The sequence below is a fragment of the Lathamus discolor genome, chromosome 1, assembly GCF_037157495.1.
Source record: "Lathamus discolor isolate bLatDis1 chromosome 1, bLatDis1.hap1, whole genome shotgun sequence".
Lineage (NCBI taxonomy): Eukaryota > Metazoa > Chordata > Aves > Psittaciformes > Psittacidae > Lathamus > Lathamus discolor.
The window spans coordinates 3357203-3378016 of NC_088884.1; the positions used below are offsets into that span (position 1 = coordinate 3357203).

Consider the following 20814-nt stretch of genomic DNA (forward strand, 5'->3'; position numbering starts at 1 on the left):
GTTGAAACCCTTCCTGATTGATGGTTTATTTTGTGTTGTGAGGCAGGGCATCCATCTCCTGCATTTGTAGCAAAAAAAGATTTTTCCAACACTCTTGCTGTTGGGAATGGATGAAGAAATGAGAGGAAAGTCAGAACTTTAAGATTGTGCTGTAAAAATGCAGCTACTTCCTAAAGTGCTGGAGTTAACCTAGAGCATGCATCCATGGAAAAACTTTGCCAAACTCTGGAAGCCATCCTGCTATGTATTCTGCACATTTTACTGAAGAAGCTCTGCCATGGTCTAGTGTGAGTCATCCCTGCGCATGGCAGGGGGCTGGAACTGTGTGGCCTTAAAGTCCTTTCCAACCCAAACTATTATGTGATTCTATGAGGAGTATACAGCCTATAGAAGGGGAAACGCTATAATCCTCCCATGCTGAACAGCCCTGGGAAGGTCACTGAAGAGTCCCTGTGCATGTGAAGTATCTACACTATGAGCATTTGACTACTGAAGCTACCTGTTCTATAGGGTCTTGCTTTGCTTTTAGCCATTCTGCTGTTGTTCTTGAGCCTGAACCTCAGTGGGTGGCTCCACTTGGAAGGCCTCTTTCTGTAGAACACCTCAGAATTCTTTTAGAAACACAAAAAACTTTGGAGGAAACGTGATGAAGATGAGATTAGTTGCTCACAAACCAGCTGAATGAACCATGGCTCTGCACTAAGATTTGGGAGCCTTTAATTTCTAAGTGAAGGCATTTGGGTTCCATCACAGCATCATCATCTCCAGTCAACTTGATCCGGAGTGATGGAGAAGCTGAAGTTTTAGAATTCAAAGGAAGTTTGGAGCACTGTGGAAAAGCTGCTGGCATTTCAAGTCCTGTAACACTCTGTTATTCTCATTGCAGATGATCCTTTGCATAATGTTCCACGTTGATCTCTGATTCAAATCTAAACTCTTCAAAGTCTGGGGGCTGTTTTTCATCCTGGGATTTATAGTTCAAGCCCTTTTCTAGTTTCAAGTGAAGAAAACACATGTTTAGCAAGTGCAAAATGAGCCTTGATGGAGTATTTCTTTGATGGTGTCGCAATGATGATGATTATGAATTTACACCTTGTGCATAGGATGTTAAGCACCTCATGGGGCCTGGCTGTGCTTAGACTGTACCATTAATTTTGGGAAGGGTGCATGATGAATGTTCATAAGGCCCTCTAGGTTCTGATTTGTGGTGCTAGCATCACACAACCAAGAGGCTCCAAAGTGATTAAATGGGATTTGATCATTAGAAGCTGGCACTGCAATTCTGATTAATTACAGAATGCACTGCAAAGTGTGAAATTAGTTTGTTTGCTTTTATTTATTCTTTCTTAAACACATGTTTCTGGTTCGTGGGCTGTCAGAAAGTGAAGTCCTGGTGAATGAGGCTTTGTAGCTATTTCCATGGTAATTTGGGTTGTGCTGACTCACTCTTGGGTCATGGGGATGATTAGATTGACAGTTCTGTTCCATGCTCTGCATGTGAGCAGTGAGATTTAGGGACAATCATGGGCAAATCCTTAAATTAGACCTAGTGCATCCTGCTTTACTGTCTGTCCCTTGCAGCACTGTTCCTCCCCAACTTGGGCATCATGGCACCAGTCTCCTGCCTGAGTCCTGCCCTACATGGTCTTCCTCTGCCTCTTGTCTCTGAGATGCTTCTTTGCCTTTGTGTTGGGTGTCCAGGCTGAAATGAGTAATGGCTTGCTTTTTCTTTCAAATCACTGCTCCTGTCTTCAAAAGAAGACACGGTTTGAGACTTTCAGTTTTACCTGCCATGGCACCAATAATTTCAGATAATGTGAGACTAGATGCATACATTTTAAACAGGTGTAGGTGTAGGGTATGATGAATCTAGACTTGTAGTGTCAGCCTAAAGGCAGAAAAAGTAAGAAACTGTGATTTTGGCTATTCTCTATATCCATGTATATCTGAATTTGATAACAGGAAAATAAAACCTTAAGCATTGACCAAAGCTTCCATCCTTTTTGTATTTTTAATTGGTGCTTCCCATCAGAGCTAAGAAAGAGCTGTCTTAATGATCCTTCTGTAGTGTATTAAACAATATAATGCATAGAATAAATTGCCAACATCATCCCCACTCATTCTCATCTTTCTGCAGAAGATGGAAAATGAAAAAAACAACAAATCCGGAATGTATTTAGAATCATAGAATCATAGAGTAATTAGGGTTGGAAAGGACCTTAAGATCATCTAGTAGGTATCATGTTCCTGTATATATCTTGGATGTTTTGATGCTTTTGTTTATAGTGGGTATTTGCTGTAGACAGCATTACCAGCTAAGAAAGGTAATTGTGCAGTGAACTGTTTTATGCTTTATGTAAGAACATTGTGCTACAGTGAATTTGTTGCATTTTACAGAGCTGTCTCCAAAGAATAGCCTTCAGAAAGCGACCGTAGGATTTAGAAGTGAGAAAAGGCACTTAGTATGTGAGATAATTGGATAGAGTTTGGAGGTGTGAGGTCAGATCCTTGGGCACAGTATTTATACTGCAATGACATCCCCTTACAGAATGGCACATAAATTTTAGATGTTGTTATGCCACAGAATCCATTTCGGACTGGCCTATGAGATCCCAAAGATATGGCATAAAAGTGCCTCTTGTGTCTACTTGCAAAAGTGAGAGCATTTGGCATTTGGATCAGAATCAAGTAACCTCCAGACCTCCCTTCCTGCAGTAACTCCACTTTTGAGCACAAAAGAGATCTGGTGCACTAGTATGTGAAAGACCCCTATACTAATTCATAACAACTATTGGCATGGTCCAGTGAGTGCCCAACAGTGGTCAGAGCTACTAATTCAGGCTGTGAAGCAAGCTGAGATGTGCTTAGGGACATGGTTTAGTGATGGACCTGGCAGCGTTAATTTAATACTTGGACTTGATGATCTTAAAAGTCTTTTCCAACCTAAATAATTCTGTGATTCTGTATTGCAGTAGTTCTGGCTATGGTTATGAATGCTAACTTGGATGGGGATTTATCCAGGATTTTGCATTTTGCTTTTGAGACATACCTTTCTCCTCTTTCTACATCTCTGGAACTAGTAAACAGGGAGCATACGTAGTTGCTATATGTAGGCTTTACCAGGGTGGATGATGGGCAAGCAGCACACATGCATTCTTCTCTACGTCTTTTGAAACTTTTAAATCAAGAATTAACAAAGGGTCTGTGCATCTCTTCCTACCTGCAACAGCAGTTCTCTGTACCTGCAGACATGACTAAATGCTTTCTTGATTTTCACCTGAATGTGCTATAGTTTGGAAGTAACTGCCTCTAAGTGCAGTTTTGTACAGGTAATCTGGTGTATGTACCAGCGTCTTGTATAGGTGCACTCATAACCCATCTCCTGCAGTCACAGTCTGAGATCTGTTACCTGGGCACCTAGGTTAAGATGCTGATTTTGCCTGGATAACAGAGCTCTTCCAATTTTATTCATTTATTTCTTTTATCTTTATGGAATAAAAATGGATTGAGAAGTACAATCAAAATACCAGGTTTCCCCCCTCCCTGAATGATCCTGAACTGCTGATTTGACAAAGTGTTCATTAAGAATCTTGGGTCTGAAGATTGGGAGCTGGAGCTCTCATCGCTCATGATGCATCTCCTCTGCGCACTGAGCGTGGTGCTTAATGCAAGCTGAGGTAAAAATAATCAAGGCACATACAGGGAGGCTTAGGGTTAAGTGGTGGGAGCTGTGAAGTTTGGATGCTCATTTTCACAGTGAGCTGTCACCCTAATGGACATTGATACTAATGATAGAGGAACCCCTATGGTTATATGGTTTGTTCAGAGCTTGCGGATGCTGGGCATCGCCTGGCTTTCAGAAATACCTTTCGGGAGCTCTGTGTGTGTACATGTCTGAGACCATTTAAGTTAGCCATTCCTGCTTAATTTCTAAGGCTGCTGTTGATAACAATAAAGTTTAGTTACCTCGTACCTAGGATTGAATTGGGCAGTGAGCAGTGTTACTGCACTGCGTGAAGAGCGTACAATTTCTGTTTAGGTAAGAAATCCTGGAGAAGCAGAAACCACTTGCTCTGAGTAAAACACCGTGACCTTTGTAGTTATGCATCAGGTTTGCTCCTAATTTACTGTATAAAAAACTGAGAATAAAATGGGCCCTTTTTTACTATTTTGGATGCTCTAATGAAAAGCAGAATAATTATAGACCCACAGGATGGTTTGGGTTGGAAGGGACCTTAAAGCTCACACAGTTCCAACCCCTGCCACAGGCAGAGACACCCTCCAGTACAGCAGCTTGCTCCAAGCCCCTGTGTCCAACCTGGCCTTGAACACTGCCCGGGATGGGGCAGCCACAGCTTCTCTGGGCACCCTGTGCCAGCGCCTCAGCACCCTCACAGGGAAGAGCTTCTGCCTAAGAGCTCATCTCAGTCTCCCTTCTTTCAGTTTAAAGTCATTTCCCCTTGTCCTGTCCCTACAAGCTCTTGTAAAAAGCCACTCTCCAGATAATCAGCCTTCATTTATGCCTGCAGATATGAGCACGCATAACTGACCCAATTAAACATGTTTGGATCTGCAGGATCTTTTGCATTTCCGAGTAAGTTGCCAGGCAGCTGTTTTTCCGAATTCAGGGTGGTGTAATGGGGGTGTTTCTATTGTTTGGTACCTGCTCTGCATGACACGGTTTCAGAGTTATGTTCCAGGGGAAATTAATGTAAAAAATAAATAAATAGGGTTTTGCAGGGTAAGCCCTCTAAAAAGTTGGATGCTTCACCCTTGAATACCACTCTGTTGGGGCTGGATGGCTGCAGGTGACTTTGTGATGCCGAGGGACTGGGTGAATGATAAGGTTGCGTCCCTGGAAGGATGAAGGTAGAAAGAGATGAGTTCCTCTCACTTCTCTCCATCTCCCACCTGTGTCTCACTCTCCATCCTCCCTTGCTTTCATGCTCCCAAGGAAGAGCGGAGCTGCGTCTTGGTGGTCCCTGGCTCTGTGGTGCTGCTTGTGCTTGCATGCAGTTTTACAGCCAAGGGATGTGACAAGTGCAAATAGAGCTGATAAATTTGCTGCTGTTCTTTATCTGCGTAATCTGATTGCAGTTGGTAGATAACACCACCAAGACAGAGCAGAGCTGCTTCCCATTATCAACACACCTCTCTATTTTATCCCCTTTTTTAAATAACCCAGTGGAAGTAGAGTATTGACTTTGACTGAAGGGAACTAATTAATCACAGTACTTATGAGTAGATCATTTACTGCAGCTTGCATGCAGGATGGATACCAGAGGCTGTTGTACTCAGTCAGTCAAGGCAGGCTGATCCAAGTTAACAGCACACGGGTCACCATGCTGTTGGGATTTGTTAGGTAAATTTCTCTTCTGATCTTGAGCAGTTTAACTTGTAAGCAGAAGGCTGTAGCAGTGGGCTATCAGGAAGAGTAGTGGGTCTGTGTCCATAATGTTGTGTTTGGGGTGAAGACACCTGAAGCTGCTACATGGAAATGCCATGGTGACCTTCCTGCCAGTTACTTCTTGCTAGGCAAAGTGACTTGTAAGGTTTCCTGAGCTGCAGTGAGTTAATGGAGAGAATTGGTGCAAGATCCAGCATGATTAGGGGCTGTAGTGATAGGACAAGGGGTGATGGGTTCAAACTTAAACAGGGGAAGTTCAGGTTAGATATAAGAAAGAAGTTCTTTACTGTGAGGGTGGTGAGGCACTGGCACAGGGTGCCCAAAGAAGTGCTAAATGCTCCATCCCTGGCAGTGTTCAAGGGCAGGTTGGACAGAGCCTTGGGTGACATGGTCTAGTGTGCGGTATCCCTGCCCATGGCAGGGGGTTGGAGCTGGGTGATCTTAGGGTTCTTTCCAACCCAAACCAGTCTATGATTCTATGATTCAAAACAATAACTTCAGTGGAATAACATTGACTCACCCTGCCTGCACACACTAAGGCTTTTCTCCCACAGCATACCACATCCATGTCCTTTTCTTCCTCCATCCATAGTTCCCACAGCTGAGTTGAAGACATTGCATAGGCTAGAGCAAGCTTCAGGAAAATAAAAGCAACTCCCAAACCACCTGCTGCTTTTTTACTATTGAAAGATAACAGTTAATTAAGGACTAGAGAAACCCTAGGGGAATAATGTGAAGGGCTCAAAGGATGTTAGGAAGTCAAGTCTCCTGTGGACAGTGGGACAATTGTTTGCATGTGAACTTGTGTATTTTGATCAAGAGAATATAAATGGATCATTTCTCTAAACCTTGAATGGCAGCAGGAAGGGTAACAGTCACATTATACTGAAATTCAGTGTGATTACATAGAAGGGAATTCTTAAGGTGAGAACCTAAGTCATGTCTTCTTTGTTTTTACTTCTCTCTACTTTTTCTAATCAAGGTTTCCTCCTAAATCTTGCGTGCAGAATTGGGTATGCAAGGATTAAATTGTATGCATTGGGTCAGTGCCATAAAAAGTGCAGAATGAGTTGTCTTCTCTTAGAAATGGGATCAGGGTGTTTTGGGGTAGCCTGAGAAAACAGAGTGCCCCAAGTACTTTGAAGGCGATTAAGAAATGATGCAGGATATTGTTATTTTATGAAGAAGCTCCTGTGAGCTAAACAAATAACATTAATTTGAAGATTAAGCATTTTCAGTTTTATTTACTAAAAAGTATTGAATAATAGTTATGAGAGCAACATAATCAATTGCTTAAAGCAGCATGTAGCTGTTTACAAGAGCTACTCTAATACTTCCTCTAATATCTGTTTATTAGCCTCTTGTAAATTCATATGTATTGGGTCACGTTATATATAATATTATATATAGATGTCCCTGCCCATGGCAGGGGAGTTGGAACTAGATGATCTTAAGGTCCTTTCCAACCCTAACTATTCTCCGATTCTATGTTTCTGTATGCTGACTCCAGGAGTGTATTCTGAGCACATGTATTCTTTGATGGACTATTGCTTATAACTTCTGTTTTCCATGAAAATCTCCTATGTATAATATTTAATTTGAAGGATTTCGTATTTGAGACACGTGCATAGAAGGTGGTGCCGGAGCTCTGAAGTTGATCTCTCTCGATATTTATGGCTGCATTGTTAGGAAATCATACGAACAGCTTTTGATGCATGTTTTTGTTCCTTTTTGCATTATTTTGTGATCCGATTCAAATTGCAGAACTCTGCTGGTGTGAGAACAGAAAACTGTTTGAAGCATTAAGTAAGAAGGTTGTTTGAAGATGTCTCCAGCCCCATTTGACTTTTTTCCAGGGAGCCCACAAAAGAATCCAAACCGAAGAGTCATTTGTATAGAAAATGCAGTTAAATCACTAAGGAGCTTTTTAAAAATGTATTTTTCATTTATTTTACTTTGGAAATGCCTAGTGGGGTATCTGGTTTTGTAGTATATGCAACGGGGGATGTTTCCTGCCCTGAAGGACTTGGGGAGGGTTCAAAAGCAGCAGAGACACAGCCTGAGCCGTTTGCTTAGGGGCATGGGAGCAGGGGCAACACTCACACCCCCATCCTGCTTTCACATCCAGTCTGGTTCACAAGGACGTATATAGTTCAGCAAGCTGAATGAAGTGTTTGGATTGAACCATTTTCTGTCAAAATACTGTTTTATCAAAACGGAAATATTTTGTAAGGATATGTCAGTTTTGACAAATTGTTTTGATGGGTGAAGTCTAAACAAATTGTTTTAGCATTCTATGTTATTTTGATATAAAGACATCTCATTTTGACTCTATCATTGAGACCTTTATAACATAGTTACAACGTTTATTCATTGAGACTTTTATAACACATAAATATTGCATTAAATGTGTGACAGCTTTAAAATAAAAAAAATTAGCAGTATTACAAGATTTCTGTATTTTTTCAGTATGCTGTTTACCTTTTCAGAAACTGCATATCTTATCATATTATGACAGACTTGTTTGGGTTAGACGGGACCTTAAAGCTCATCCAGTTCCAACCCCTGCCACGGGCAGGGACCCCTTCCACTGGAGCAGCTTGCTCCAAGCCCCTGTGTCCAACCTGGCCTTGAGCACTGCCAGGGATGGGGCAGCCACAGCTTCTCTGGGCACCCTGTGCCAGCGCCTCAGCACCCTCACAGGGAAGAGCTTCTGCCTAAGAGCTCATCTCAGTCTCCCCTCGGGCAGGTTCAAGCCATTCCCCTTGGCCTGTCCCTACAGGCCCTTGTCCCAAGCCCCTCTCCAGCTTTCCTGCAGCCCCTTTAGGCACTGGAGCTGCTCTCAGGTCTCCCCTTCAGGAGCCTTCTCTTCTCCAGGCTGCCCCAGCCCAGCTCTCTCAGCCTGGCTCCAGAGCAGAGCTGCTATAACCACTGGTCAGCTCCTCATCCATCCGCAGGTTATGGAGGGTGCCACCCCATCCTCATCTCCTGTGCCCATCCTTCTTGAAGAGCCTATTTCCCTCTTTTCCAACATTCCAGTCATCGGAGCCATCTTACCCCACCCAAGTGATGCCATTAAGATCATAGCCATTCAGGCATATGCATGTCTCTAACTCATCTTGTTTATTCCCCATGCTACATGTGTTTGCTTAGAAGCATTTAGGTTGCCCACATCTCCCTCCCCTCTTCTCCCCAGTAAAGCTGATTCACTGGCTAGAGTGGCTGGCCCTCTCCAGGCTTTAAGCATCTCTTGCTGGCAGTGGCATTGAACTGGTAGAAGTGAGGTGGATTGAGGTTCCCATCTCCAGCAACTTTAACTTAGTGTATCTTAAATATCTAACAGCTGCGTATAAACTTCTGAACATCCTGAATAACTTATTTAGAAAAGTAATTTTTTTTTTCTGAGATCTTGATATTTTAGTATATTTCATAATGGAGCGACAACAACTGCTCAGGTTCTTTCCAGCTATGAATCCTCCTGTTAACTGTTTTTGTTCATTGCAGTCCCAGGAAGGAGTTAAATTTGTAATAATAAGAATAGTTGCCAAAAGCAGTGTTGTCACTTATCAGACTTATCCCAAAGATTTAAAATCCATTTAGAAAGCTGTTTAAGATGTTGTTCTTCACATATGAGAAAATTGAAACTCTGTTTTTTAGATGTTGATGGGGTCCAGTGGGGATTCTCCAGTAGAAGTGTCGACAGGTTGCTGGTGATCCTGCATTATTAACAAAAACCCAACATGAAAAGGATTTTTTGCTGTGTTTTTGCAAGTACAAAAAAGAGCAGAATTTGATATTATTACTTGTCTTTGATGCTTTTACTGGTGGCAGCAGCTCAGGTCCTCTCAGACGGACTAGTTTAGGTTGTCCTTATGCTTATAAGCTTGTACTCGGTACTCTCAAACAGTAGGTAGATAGATGGGCATAAGTGTTCAGTCATGCATTGTGTATTATTTTGTATTACCATGCATTATTTTAAAGTAATCATAAAATCCTAGAATGGTTTGGATTGGAAAGGACATGAAGATAATCCAGTTCCAAACCCCTGCCACAGGCAGGGACACCTCACACTAGGCTGTGTCGCTCAAGCCCAAATCAACCTGGCCTTGAATGGCACACTACTTGCTTGTTGATCCCTGATGGCTAGAAGCATTGTTCATCTTATGCCTTCCCTTATGGCTGTGAAGGGCAAGGATATCCATCGGGTATGTAAAGGTGTTTCTGAGAAGTAGCTTGTTTAGGTGCTTACACCAATAAGATAGTTGTGCTACTATTGGTTTGTTTTACTGAATGCAGCAGTTCAGATTTCTGAGTCTGGCTCTTGTCAGTCGAGTGGTTTTGGGGAAAAAAAACAATCATAAAAGGCAAAAAACCCAACCAGTGCATTTTCTTTCCATTGTCTTCACAGTCTTTCCTATTTCAGAGTTTTTCCTGTGCTTTGCAGTGTGCTGTTCTTGCAAGAAAAGGAAAAAAAGAAAGAAAATGAGGATTTTCACCTAAATCCATGACCTGGGAGAAGTGGCTTTAAGAAAAACGGCAACTATGAGGAGACTAGATAAAAAGAATGTGTGATAATAGTATCTCAATAGTCATTGAACGGAGCGTCTGTGACTCAGTGCTTTCGTGCGACTGTAAATGTTCTTCTAATCTCTTATTTCTCTAGAGAGGCAGATAAATCTGAACCCATTAGGTGCTGTGGCTGAGGAAGAGCACAGAGATTTAGAGGATTGTAGGGGCAGCCTGGGAGTGTGTGCTGGGAATGAAGCCACTGTCCTGGCTCTCAGGCATGTGGTTATTGGGATTACAGGGACATGGTGATGCAGGATGTGCAGCCCTCTAGCCTTTTTCAACTGCTGTTTGCATGGGGTCATGGTCAGCATGCACAGTGCAAAGGGAAAGGGCTGGTTTTGAGGAGCTGATGATGAAAATCTGCACACTGTGGGTGATGCTAATGGCACTTTGAGCATCCTGCATCTGGTTGCACCAGTGCCTGGACCAGAGCGGCTGTCATGGTGCCTGGGTTTGGGGCAATCAGGTTCAGCCACAGCCTGGAGTTGTTTGCTTGGAAAAATGAGATGAATGAGTAGAAGTGAGTAAATGGCAGGGAGTCGAAATAGGAGAGAGGAATGAGAGTCAGAGAGGCTGGGGACAGGGTGAGTTGAGTAGAGAAAGAAGTGAGAAGAATTATTATTATTTGGGGTGTAATCCATTTTTGATGGAGTTCAGACCTGGGAAAGGAGAGCTCAGTTTTATAACCTTTACCATGACTTCTGTGGAAATAAATAGTCTTAATTTGGAAAGGCCTTTTATTTCTAAATTAAGAATCTGCTGTAATATCTGCCAAACTAAAAGGTGCTCTCTGAAATAAATACCTTTCATTGAATGAGGTAGGAGGGTTTTGCATTTTCTTTCGGGAGGCACAAAGGTAGTATGCTGCAGAGATTGCAGCAGAATGGGGATGCTTGGTTTTTACTTTGCTCAGCCTCGACCAGCCTTGTGCTAAGTCTGGGGTTTGCTGCACTACAACTGCTCCTCAGGAACTGGGGAGAGAAATGTAGGATCTTTCTCAGGTCTTTCTGTAGATCCAGATGGATTTTCCTCTCTGTGCAGTTAGTCCTGCATGAGTGCAATCTGCAGCAGAGCTATTGGCTCTGATATGAATACACGTCGGCCCAGAAGTGTGCATATCTGGCCTCTGTGTTTGGGATGCTTTTCTCTGAGGCAGGTGGTTCTGTGGCACTTTTATGGCAGGAAGATGCTTTAAAGCCTTTGGCCTTGAAGCTGCAGAGGTGTGAAAACAGCCCACCCATGCTGGCTCCAAGATGAACTGAGCCTCATCCAAAGGAAACAGGCACATCTGTGTACACATGCTGCAGCTCCAAATGGGGCTGTGGTGTTGCCTGCTAAACCTGGAAAGAAAAGCAGTTATCAGAGCATTGGTGTTCTGGGAGCATTGCTTTGTGTGATGCCTGCCTTATGTTTGGGCTGTGCTGTGTCTTAATCCGGTACAAGCTCTGACCAGTACTTTTTCCATGGTGTGAGTATTGCTAATACCTGTCTCCTGTCTTGATTATCTAGTGTTTAATCATTCAGTTCAGGCCTTTGCATCAATAGGATCACTAAACTGAGTCTTTTTTTCTGGTACCGTATCTCTGCTTCTCTTGAGTTATTTCCTGTTACTATGGTAAGTTGGATGGTGGTTGGCTCCCACGGTCTCAGACCACTGCACAATCTTAGATCAGTCACTTCTGTGCACAGTGGACCCTATGCAGGACTATGGGACTGGCACTAAGATGGGTATGTTACACGTAGCAATACTGGTACTCTAACTCAAGCTCTGTCCTCAAGGAGCATCAAAGCCTCATGCTCTAGAGGACCAATCAGTGTGATGTTACTGTTGTCTTGGTGAAGCAAGCCATCACTGCTTAGGATATAATTTCCAAAGTAGCTTCAGTGTAACTAGGATATTTAAAATGCTTTTTTGTCATTTGGCTTATTTGAAGTCCTGTTGTAGTGTGGCTGATGGTCCCATTACAAAGAATGAGGGATGTTTCCTCCTATGCCAACCAGGCAGAAGTACCAGGGACTTTCTTATTAAGAATATTTCTTACTGCCTTTTGAGTCTATGCTGTTCAGTAAGAGCTGGGGTGGCATGAATTAGGTGACATTAATCATGTGCATGTAAATTACTGCTTGTGCCCATCATACTTTTTGTGTTTGGAGGGGCTTTGTCAAGAGTATTTGCACTTGAAGGTTTGAAGGAGCTCTGTGGCTTTTGTAGGAGGACCTACCTCCCTGCATGGTTCTCTTTGAAAAGATTTGATGAGGAGGTTTCTTTTCTTTTAATTCTTGTGCATTTCCCCTTTCCTATTATGGTGCTGCAGACGTTAACTGAGTTAACTGAGATCCTGGAGGTTCATTCAGCTTGACAGGTTGTAGGTAAGGAGAGTTTACAGAGGTTTTCTGGGAAGATGGATCCATTGAGAAGTGGAGAAAACATGGATATCTATGAGATCTGTGATATCTGTCTATGGATATCTAGAGCCCTATGGACCACTCGTGACACACTGAGGTTATTTAAGGAAGGAAAAATCGTTTTGAAAGTGCCAATACTAGTCGAGCTGTCCACCTTCCCATCCCACCAGTCGGCCAGCCAGCTGCAGGTGGGCTCTGAAAGCAGAGTTCTTCCAGCCTCTGTGCAGTAGAAGAGGTTCAGTTGGGTCTTTTCCTGTAGCTAGCCATGTGAATTGGCCATTGAAAATCAGTGCTTCAGTCTGCAGGGTACTGAGCCTGATACTCCAGATCCACCAGCGAATGCTTAGGTGGGGCACCCGTGCATTACACTACCAGCTATTCTCATTTACTCAGCAAGTTTTCCTTAGTTTGAATATTCTTGTTTAGCATTTTGCTTGGTCCTCGAAGGCTTTTGCAGATATTGTGATGATCCAGATTCACTTCATTACTACTAAAAATTAACATTTGCATTGCAATGACTTAAACTGTAGTACTGAGAAGGATGATTGCACTTCACAGACACAAGAGAAGGTGCAGATCCCTGTTCCTAAAACTTCCAATGCTGTCTGTTCTCTCCTGGAGGTTTTCAGAGTCCCTTTATGTACACTGCAAAAGAAGACTAAAATAAAGGTCACTGTGGCAGTTTTGGACTCTGGAAGCCTGTAATCCAGATTTGAATGTGGGAGAGGAGCCATCTTATTTGGGTGTCAAAAATGGTGAGGTGCAGGCCTTTTAAAAAGGGAAAGGGTTTTTTTTTGTGGGTTTTTGTGTGAGGCATTAGAGGGGGAACTGACTGACAGCGAGATCTGTGAATTGGGCACTGTTAAGACATCTCAAATCAGGCATCTGGAAATGAAGCCCCCTGAAATCTGTTGTCAACTCCGAAAATCCCATTTCCCCTACTCTCCTGCCAGCTTTGAAAGTTCGAACCGTGTTCTTTTTATCACATTTGTCATTCTTTAGTAATGAAGCTCTGGCGTTCAGAATTTGGCTGACAACTTTGTGGGTAGGAGCCAAAATGAAGTTCAACTTGCACCTTTCTCTGATGCACCCAGTGCTGTTCGCAGTGAGAGGCAGAAGTCTGAAATAGAGGGACTGCATCCTCCTTCATTACAGCAATTACTATCTTCTCACCGTTGCCAAAATCAAGCTTGTTTTCTTTATCCTAATGTATGTGGACAGACCTGATGAGGTGTATGCAACAGGAATGTTGAGAGAGAAAGTGTCATGTATAAACCATTTCTTCTCAGGCTGCTCTGTCATCTTAAATAATGTAAAGCTCATAAGCCTCCTGGAAATCATGCACAAATCAGTGCTGCAAAAGACCTAAGAGGCTTGAGTCCAGCACTTTTAGGGTTTGCTGATTTTAAATACATTTAAATGCACTTCTAAAGTCATTTAGGTCTATAAACTGGATGTATAGTTCAATGACGTTTGGAGAACTGTGTTTTGGGAAGGACCATAACTCAGAAATGAGGTCTGATGCAAAATCTGCTGGGCACAGCTTCTGTGTGTGTTCATGGCCAAATGTATGGATTGTGTAAGGTAATTAGGATAGACATTTATCATGGGCCAGTGTCCGAGTGTGCTAAGTGCCTGTGCTGGATAGAAGCCCAGGGCTGTTGTGCCAGTTTATACGTCAAAGTTGTATAACTGTCCTTGGTCAAACTCAGTGCTCCCTCTTTGCATTTCTTTAGTTCAGTGCTTGGCAGCAGGTGGCTTTGAGGATGCATTGTGAGAAGGCTCAGGTTTGGTAACGGTAGCAATATTTGCGCCCACGCTGCTGTTGCATTTGCAGTCTGAAGTCCTCCTGCTCTAACCACTGAGATGGCACCTTCTTAGAGGTTCACAGCATCAGGTTCTGCACTGCTGGGGCAGTGCAGTAGCTGAAACCCATCTCTGGGAAGGACTGAGAAGTCACAGTCACTGAGCTTTGAAAACATTTAGAAATCCCACCCTGGTGTGTGTGAAAGTGAATGGATTAGAATGGGATTCTACAGGTACATAGCAAATAAAAAACAGACTAGGGACAACATAGGCCCCCTGAGGAAGCTCTCGGGAGAACTGGCTACACAGGATTTGGAGAAGAAGCTGAAATTTGCTGAATTGCCTTTTGGTGCCTGACTTTTCCTGATTTCAACAGAATTTGAATCCTGAAGACAGCATGTATATATTTCAGTTTAAATCTTGGAAACTGTGTGGATAAAGATCATGAAGTAACACAGGCTTCCAATGTTTAGCTCAGAAATTAATCGAACTGCTTTAAAATGAAATAGATGTTCCCGACAAATTAAGTCTTTCTTCTTGCAAGAGTATTGACTCAGCAGCTGACATATGATGTTCTGGGGGTTGATTCTTGTTCTGCTGTGTGGTGGAAAGCACCTGCAGTTTCTGTTGTCCTGTCCAGGAACTAAAAGTTTGCACAGCTTTATTTTCTCAGAGTTCATTATTGAATGTACAAAGCGACTTTATAAATCACATCTGAGCCTATGTGGTAAGAAGCAAACGAGCTGTTACACAAGCAGTGGCCAATTTTGAGTGGGAGAGATGGAGATGATAAGCCAACGCTGTTGTAAATCACTGCCAGTGACTCCAGTGGAGAGACACCTTCCTTTGTTTTGGGATGTAATGGGTTGCCTAAGAGAACGGAGCAACAAACCAGCTTTTCTCATAGTCTGGAATACAACTGTACCTGAAATTTCAAAGCTGGCAAACCCTAAGGAGATGTTTCTGAGATACATGTGCAAGTCCATTGCAGTCTGCTGTGCTCAGTATTGCTTTTCTTTCCTCCCCCTCTCCAGCAATCAAAGAGAAATACATGGACTGGACGGAGTTTCTCATACACGATTTGACTGGCGCCAGGACTGCACCTGCAAACTTACTGGAAGGCGTATGTATTAGATTGCAGTTTCTATCCAATATGGTGTCACAGTGTGCATGCTGCAGCAGTGTTCCCAGTGTGCAGGGCTGTGTGCTTACAGCATCTGTGTGTCAGAAGCAGGCAAAATGATCCAGTGCTGGCCAAAATGTTGGTGGCAAGATTGTCTTGACTCTGCTGGTTCTACTCCTGACCCAGTGATGGGGAATTTGGTTTGCCTTTAGGCTGGAAGGTGGCACTTAGAAAGTTGGGTATTCAAAAAAGGCTGGGTGGGGAAGAAGAGCATGGAGGGAGTCTGTAGGAAAGAAGACACAGCCCTTCAGTGCCCAATTAGATCCACCAAAATGGTGACCTGAGCTTTCAAGACATGACACAGATTGGAGAGGGGGTTCAGTAGGTTCATGGGGAACACTATTGGGTTTATGTATACATGCAAATAGCTCCCCCAGGGGCATTCCTTCCACCTAAACACAACAGATTTAGCAGGGAAGTGGGGTGAGATGACCTCAGTCAGTATGCAGGAGAGAAGGGTCTGGTTTTTTTAGATGCATCCATATGGCCAAGAGCCCAGTCTGTGCATCATATTCACAGGGTGACTTGCACCAGGTGCAGCCTCAGCATGCCTTGAGATCTCAGACAAAAAATCCTGCATATTGACCTTGAAAACACAGGAGCAGGGCACCTTCTTCGTAGGGACCTGCCCTGTTTTATGTGAATGCTGTGTGGGCATTTGAGGAGGAGGCAGTCTATCCTGCAGGAGATAATCCTCCCTGGCCCTCTGTATTTAGGCTGAAGGTGAAGGCACAGAGGTGGTTTACCTTTGTGTAAGCCCTTTGTTACCTCGTGTAAGCTTGCTTCCAAAAAGCAAAGTGGCTTTTTGGGAGCAAGCACACACCCAGGCACTAGTTTTGATCATTTTGTCCCTGGTCAGAGGGACAGCCACAGCTGCATCCTTTTTCCATGTGCCTGTGCAGTGCAAGCTGCATGACAGGGAGAATGAATAGTGCACCATCAGGGATTCTTTCCCCCCAGTCTGTTATCTGAACAGCCCTCACACGCCTAAAGTAATGCACGTCCTCAGGTCTGTCACATCCCCATTCATGGACCGCTCCCAGGTGGCATATGCAGAAAGCTGGTGGTGTCCAACACCCATCTCTTGTATGCCAATGCCATCGCAAACCTCTCCAGTCCCTTTCCACAGGCAGAGGGAAAAAAAAAAGGCAGCCCCAGGCAGAAATACAGAGAGAGAGAGAAAACATTGTATTGGCCTGAAACAGTTTCTGACCCTTTTCTGGTGTTTGATGTAATATATGTGCTTAGTGCTGTCTGTGTTGTGCAATGTATGTGACCCCCTGTCGGCAGATTTCCTGCTCCTGAGTGCTGCAGATTGTTTCATACTGTTAAATCAATATATAGTGGTACTTCTATTTATCTAGTTTTCCATGCTAGCCATGCATATAGGGAGTTCTTGCATGGTAAATGTTAATATTTCATGCAAACCATTAATTAATCTTAGCCATTCAGTTCTCGGGGGTAAATGACAAACCCATTGGCTTAAAATTTAGTACACAAATCAGAGAAGCAATAGGCGCTTTATACAGCCAGGGATTTATTATAAGAAGTTAAATCATTACACCATCATTTCCTATTAAAGAATGTTTTGTTGCCATGCAGCAGTTGTATGAGAGGAGAAAAAACATTAAAGCAGATTTCTATTATATTATTAAATTCTGACACTGTGTTTTGCCATGAAATAGTACTTGAATACTACAGGTGCTTATAGCATACACTGTAGAGGAGTGGTTTATAATGGCAAATACATTGTTCTGAGAAATATCTATTAATCATAGGGCTGGTTAAAACTGTATACATGATAAGGTTTTAGTTAATTTTAAGTACATTTTTTACCAAATTCTCACTGTGTTGCTGCATTTTTGGATTAACGAAGATGTGAAAATTATTTGCATTTCAAGATTTTGAATGCTTTCAAAAATCAACAGGAAAGAGAACTTGTATGAAAAGTAAGGCCCTCTGTTCTCTTTTTTTTCTACCCACCCGTAAAAAGAACCATCCTGGACTGAGTCTGATGTACAGAATTCATATTTAAAAATATGCTATGAGAGGTTTATATTATTTAATTAAGTAGAAATGGGACAAACACTAAGGACAAAAAAAAATCATGGAGTCATAGAATAGTTATGGTTGGAAAACTTTGTTTTTAACATATTCTGCCTGTGCTTAGCATCTCCTTTGGGGACCAGGGCTCCTAGCTCTTGCGGTGTTCTTTAGTCCTGCTCTTGAAGCCCTGGAATGAAGAGATTGCATAAGAATTGGAACTTGTATATAAGAAAAAAGAAGAAAACTAACTGCAAAATAAACCCACTGAGCCCCAGAGGTATCGTTCTGCAAAGCATCTCATGGTTTTTTAATGCTTGCAGTTGGCAGCTTTGCAGGTGTAAAGTTAAGCACATGTGTAAATGGTTGCAAAACTGGGATCACAGAAAACACTATGTGCAAGCAAATAGCCTCAGTCACTGGGATTTCTTGGGCATGGTGGCTTGACCCAACAAACCCTGTGTGCCTTGGGCTTTGATCCCAAGACCACTTAAGCTGGTGGGAGCCTGCCATTGGCTTTGGGCTTTGGATTAAGCACCATGGACTCTTGTCCATGGGGAATAATTTGCTCTGTAGGAATAGAGTCTGTAGCAAATATATTCCTATTTGCTAATAGGAATGAGGTAAAGCCTTTGATGTGAAACATGAGCACATAGAGGGCAATTTCAGGGTCATGCCCAAAGAAGTCGCCTTTTAGTTGTCCAGCCCTGTGATTGGTTCTTGTAGCTGCAATCAATGAGAATTTGGTTTTAAATCCTCCGTATAACTGGGCTTTGAGCTGTTCAGGAGCATCTTGAAGTGAATGTGCCTTATGAGCTGTTCCACCTTTTATTATTCTTTCTTTGTTGTTGTTGATGATGTCGGTTGAGAAATTAGCACAACTGTTGTTTTCTGTTTTACTTCTGAATTTGCACTTGGAAGACATTGGGTAAAATAGAAGAAGAACAGACTGTTTGCTGATCGCTTGGATGATGGTGTGAAAAACAAAAATAATCTTCTGCTGTCATCTGTTTCCTTGAGAAGTTCTTCAAATAAAGTTTAAAATAAGGAGTTTTGCTTCTATTCAAACAGCCTCTGCGAGGAAAAAACCCTGTAGACCTCATTACAGTTGATTCCTTAATAGAGCTGCAGGATTCCCAGAATCCCTTTCAGTACTGGATAGTTAGTGTGGTTGAAAATGTTGGAGGAAGATTACGCCTTCGCTATGTGGGATTGGAGGAGACTGAATCCTATGACCAGTGGTTGTTTTACTTGGATTGCAGACTTCGACCAGTCGGTTGGTGTCAAGAGAATAAATACAGAATGGACCCACCTGCAGGTAAAGAGCCTCCTAAAAATACTAACCCTTTATGGCATTTACCGATGTTTTGAGATACTTATGCAACCCATTTTTTCTTCTCCAGCATTCACATTGCTTTGACAGTAGTTTCTAGCTATAACACAGTTGCCATGTGAAAGGCATCTAAGGTGTGTTCAAAGTAAGTCAGGTAAACTCTATTATATATTAAATAAATTCTGTTCAGCTTAGCCTATTCGTGGAAGGAAGCAGTGTCCAATAAAAGCAGTTTTCTGCAGTTTTCCACCAAGAAGCAGAGCTCAAGGATGTGCCTGCTTGCTCAGCCCTTTTCAGTGGTGTGTTAGTGGCCAGATTTTTCTGGCCACGCTGTAGGCATCCTTGTGGAAGCCTCACAGGGAGCCAGTCTTCTGCTGTCCAACTCATAGAATCAAGTCCTAGGTGACACCTCTCAGCATATACAAGACTCCTTTTGCTTTCCCTTCAACCAAAGACCTCTTCTGCCTTTGTCTTTCCATGGCTACACACATTTCTTTTGAGTAGCAGTAGACATCCATGAAATTTCCCAGGGGTGGAGAAAGTGTTTTGGGATGCTCATAGTCCCTCTTAACCACAAGTTTTTCATATTCTGCTGTAACACTGCTGTATGTCTACCAACTGAGACCTGCCTTGTATGTAACCAGACTGGAAGTGTGGTGAGGTTGCTGGGTTGGTCTGCCTGTCCATGTCAGCCCTACCCATTGAGGGCTTTTGGGGTGTCTGTTGCTAGAAGTTAAGAAAATACTCCTTTGAGTAAGGGTAGATGGGGTCTTCCAGATTTCAAAGAGCACAGATTTTGTCCTGTGTTTTCTCCAAGGGAGTGAAGTCTTTGCAGTATGTCCGACCATATTCAACATCAGCAGGTTGCAATTTGGAGAAGAAGCTGTATTTAGTGTTTGAACCACCTAGGATGGAGAGAGATAGGGACTGCAGCTGAGCCAGTCTGGGGGCATAAATTGGAAGTCACAAATCCAGGGGTAGGAGAAGTTCAAGTAACAGGAGGTAAGTTTAAGAGTCAGGCACAAGCAGGATGGGAAGGGGGCTGGGCAAGAGCAGAGTCTGCTGGAATCAGATTCCAGAGGGACTGAGTTTGGCAGGGCAAGAATGATGTCCAGGCTGGGTATAGGGCAAAGCTAAGCATTACTAAGGTTTAGCAAGCAGGAGATACGGGCTAGGAACCACAGCACACAGTAGGGACTCAGGGCTGCTTGAAACTTCCTGGGGAAATGCATGCAGAGGCATTCACTGGCAGGTTCTGGAGCTGGCTTTGGAGATACGCTTGCATCCAGGCTATATCCCATTACAGTGGGGAATGGCTGGGATGATGAATCTTCTGCACTACCCAATAATAGTGGTCAAAACTTTGTGAAAGTTTCTGGGCAGTTGGATATCTCTCTCCTTAGGGAGTTTTGCTCTGTATTGGTAGGACTGGAGTTGGCTGAGGTGGTCGTCAAGTTGTTTGACTTGATTTCTCTTGGAGTTAGGGATCTGGTTAAACATGACAGCTTAGACTGTTGCATGCATGGTCTTCTTTGGGGCAGAAAGCGTGTACCATCTGTATGTTTCATAAATCTGTGGCTTATACTTGGGGCAACAAAGCTGTTGGCCATGTCTTGTGGAGCATGGTCCCCATTTCTACCTCCAGGCTGGATGCCCCAGGACTACAGTTTACACTGAGATATAAGGTGCTTCCTTTGTTAATGTGCAGGCCTAGCAGGTCTATTCCACCCTTTCCTGAGCAAAAGAACAACTTCTCCAGGTCTGTGCTTCATTGTCCTTGTGCTATGGGTGAATTTTTTCCATTAATGTCAAGTGATAGCAGAAAAGTAGCCCTCCTTTGGGTAGTTTCTGATATGGCTTCTGTCCATTGCACCCCATTCAGAGTGGTTACTGTGATATAAGCAATTGTGTTCATAAGTCTGGGTCTTGGGTCTAACTTGGGGTCTTGGATGCTTTTTGGAAGCGTGTGTTTTTCTTCACTGATCAGTAGGAATCAATGTTCCACATCACTTCTAAATTAGATGCGAATGCTAGAGAGCATGAATATCACTCACTCTGTTACTTTAG

At 43.0% G+C, this 20814-nt stretch overlaps 1 protein-coding gene across 1 annotated transcript in view; it reads left to right on the forward strand.

Moving 5' to 3' along the window:
- SFMBT2 (Scm like with four mbt domains 2) overlaps positions 1-20814 on the forward strand; it is a 114775-nt gene that overhangs the window by 33077 nt on the left and 60884 nt on the right. The window contains exons 5-6 of the mRNA XM_065669378.1: positions 15223-15311; positions 18486-18732. Coding sequence (XP_065525450.1) covers positions 15223-15311; positions 18486-18732 — 336 coding nt within the window. The remainder of the gene's footprint in view (positions 1-15222; positions 15312-18485; positions 18733-20814) is intronic.